Genomic DNA, 3,147 nt, shown 5'->3' with positions numbered 1-3,147 from the left:
CAGCTTAGCAAACAAAAAGTATGAGAACTAATGAGAGTAACTGTTAGCAAGCTAGGCTAACAGCTTAGCAAACAAAAAGTATGAGAACTAATGAGAGTAACTGTTAGCAAGCTAGGCTAACAGCTTAGCAAACAAAAAGTATGTGAGCTAGTGAGAGAAGTTCACCGGCCTCACCTGGCACAGACCGGCTCGTCGTTATAGTGAAGCCATCACGTCAGTATGAACGCTGAGGTTTAAGGTTATTTGTCTTCTTTTGTTGTTTACAGGCTCAGACACCCAGCACCAAGACAACAGCCGTTAACGAGCTTTGAAAAAGACGCCTCCTCACTTCTTCTTCGTTGGTTTTAGCGAGTCGACTCGCTACTTCCGCCTGCTGGAGCGGAGCAGCAGCATACCGGAAATAAACACCAAACTACACTTTTTACCTCAATGATAAGTGGTGGGGCATCACTCGGCCATTACAAGTCAAACGTATGCGCTGAAAATGTAAGTAAAAGGTAATTAAACATCTCTTTATTTAGAAAATCCTACATTGTGATTATGTATTATATCATTAGGTTAATAATGGTGATGAATTAATGTGGGGACAGCATTTCAGTGCTCGGTTGAGATGGAGTGTGTTTGAACTATTTTATATTTATGCAGTGTATTGTGGCTTGTTGGAATCAAAGTGAAGTAAAGGTCCAAATTTTTCTCTGATGTGTCATTTAGGGTGTTATGGTGACGCAGTGGTTAGCACTGTCGCCTCACAGCTAGAGGGTTCGATTCCAATCTCAGCCTGGGATCTTTCTATGTGGAGTCTCCATGTTCTCCCTGTGTCTGCGTGGGTTCTCTCCGGGTCCTCTGGCTTCCTCCCACAGTCCAGAAACACGTTGAGGTCAATTGGGGATTCTAAATTGTCCGTAGGGGTGAGTGTGCTTGGTTGTCTGTCTCTCTGTGTGGCCCTCTGATAGGGTGTCCCCTGCCCTCCCCTAAGTCAGCTGGGATAGATTCCAGCCCCACCATGACCCTGCAAACCGGTGTATAGATAAGAATTGGTAAGGGCTGGATGGATGATGTGTCGTGTGAAGCACATCAGTAGCGTTGGCTGACATGAAAATGCAACTTACACGCTCCAGGAGAGAATTTAAAATACTACTCCTTACACTCAAAGCCCTGAATTATCAAGCTCCATTGCATCTTAGAAACACACCATACTATCCCATCTAAACACTTTTCTCTTAGAGTGCAGACTTTCCTTGTGGTTCCTAGTTTCCAAATGCAGAAGGAGAGGCAGACTCTTCACTTATCAGGCTTCTCTCCTGTGGATCCAGCACTGAGTTTGGGTTCAGGAGGGAGACACCCTCTTTACTTTTACTACTCTTTTGATGAAGCTGGGAGTGCTACTCAGGTGACCCTGAACCATCCCATACCCTAAACCATGCTGCGATAAGCCCAGACTGCTGGAGGACCTCCTATGATGCACTGACGACCTCTTCTCTCCTCCACTCTCCTCTCTCCATACATTTACATAACTTCATTACACTTTGTGTCTTCTCTCTCCTGTAGTTTGTGTGTTTGTTTCCTCTTTGCAGGTATCTCTGACTCCAAGGCTGCACGTTCCAGATCTGCAGTTACTCTTCGCTTCACCATCACCTCAACCTGTTGAAAAGCCAGCCTCCCTGACTTTGTAACTAAAGAGCTTCTCAAAGGGGGTTGTTACTCACAGTAACAACGCCCAACTGAAACCGAAACTCAGGTGTTAATGGCTCCTTAGGATATAAGCATCTGGATCTCCCAACTAGTCAGTCAGAACCGATGAAGCCTCTTGGACGAGAGGTGAAACGTCTTCAAGGAACTCAAGCAAGTCCGGTTGCTACGATTAATCTCCCAGAATAACCATGACCTGAATGACTGAGGATCTTCACAGACAGGGTGTATTCTAAACCGGCGCACAGTTAATAGAAATAATTGTCTTAGAAAGTATTTAATAAATCACTCTAAAATGTCACAGACACCTTTGTAAATATGTGTTTCTGAGCTGGTGAAGCTGAAGTCGTGATGTTGTGAGATGGAACGATCCAAAACACAGTTGAATGTTTCTCGAGCCCTCGGAGGCCGACTGTCCGATCAGACCTGCAGCTCAATGTTCTGCTGTTGTGGCTCCTCGTGTTCGTACTGAAACAAAGACAGACGTAGAAGCAGGAGTGTTGGGCCGTCATGTTCGGTTTCTGTTCTCTGCATCGTTACCTGGGAAACCTGTTCCGGGTCATGCTGTCGTCCTCCAGCTCTCCTCTCAGAACCCACCGAGACGGTCGTCTGTCCAAACGGGACGTCTGCGAGTTCTCACCGTTCTTCAAGACGGGTGTCTTTGAGCACGGCAGCCACGGCACTGGCTGACCGGAAGCCCGACCAGAACCAACTGATCTGTGCCATCTCCTTCCAAGAGAGCCTTTCAGGTCGATATGAACTCACCTGCCGTCCCACCCGGAGCAGGGCTGTACGTCCAGAGGACACTGCTGTGATGTCTGACCGAGCTGCACCCGTCTGGTTTGACACCTCTGAGGAGTCATTAAATGAAAATGAACTGTTTTAATAATCCGAGTCATTTATCAAACAAAAAGGTCAAACACTTGTTCCATCTTCTGAAATGAAAAGATTTCTTTATTCTCAGTAAACCGGACATTTGCATTCATGGACACTGAATCAAAGAATTTTTAAATGAACCTCTGAACCTTAAACAGTTTCAAACTGATCATGTGGGTCATTCTGTAAAAAATCCACCAGAGCCGCTCCACAATCAGGCTTCAATTCAGCTCAGGGGTTCAGTGTCATTCTGCTCAGGATCTGTTTGGCCGGCCTGAAGGGGAAGTCGTGCAGAGGGACGCCCAGAGCCTTCAGCCTGTCCGTACAGGTGAGCAGCAGCTTGTCGTACTCCTGCAGGTGAGACGTCAGCAGGTGAGCTACAGCGACGCGACACTGAGCCGATCACTGACCGACAACTCACCTAACAGTCCTGAGCCAATTCCTGCTGCAGCGAATCGAGCGTCGCCTGCTGATCCTGCAGGATTTCCTACAAACAACAAAACTGTCAGAGAGCAGAAACTGTGCCTTTGTGGTCAGTTTGTGTGTCTTACAAAACTGTCAGAGAGCAGAAACTGTGCCTTT

The 3,147-nt window shown here is 46.8% G+C and overlaps 2 protein-coding genes across 2 annotated transcripts in view; both read right to left on the bottom strand.

Annotated features, from left to right (window-relative positions):
* hyls1 (HYLS1 centriolar and ciliogenesis associated) overlaps positions 1-317 on the bottom strand; it is a 9,035-nt gene extending 8,718 nt beyond the window's left edge. The window contains exon 1 of the mRNA XM_008284243.1: positions 175-317. The gene's annotated coding sequence lies outside the window, so the exon portion shown is untranslated. The remainder of the gene's footprint in view (positions 1-174) is intronic.
* Positions 318-2,796: 2,479 nt separating this feature from the next.
* Positions 2,797-3,147, bottom strand: part of LOC103359077 (growth arrest-specific protein 8-like) — a 6,972-nt gene continuing 6,621 nt past the window's right edge. Inside the window, exon 10 of the mRNA XM_008284274.1 lies at positions 2,797-2,916. Coding sequence (XP_008282496.1) covers positions 2,797-2,916 — 120 coding nt within the window. The remainder of the gene's footprint in view (positions 2,917-3,147) is intronic.

The sequence above is a fragment of the Stegastes partitus genome, unplaced genomic scaffold (genome assembly GCF_000690725.1).
Source record: "Stegastes partitus isolate 25-593 unplaced genomic scaffold, Stegastes_partitus-1.0.2 Scaffold352, whole genome shotgun sequence".
NCBI lineage: Eukaryota > Metazoa > Chordata > Actinopteri > Pomacentridae > Stegastes > Stegastes partitus.
The sequence above is the reverse complement of the archived record's forward strand: the minus strand, read 5'-3'. Positions and strand labels throughout refer to the sequence as shown.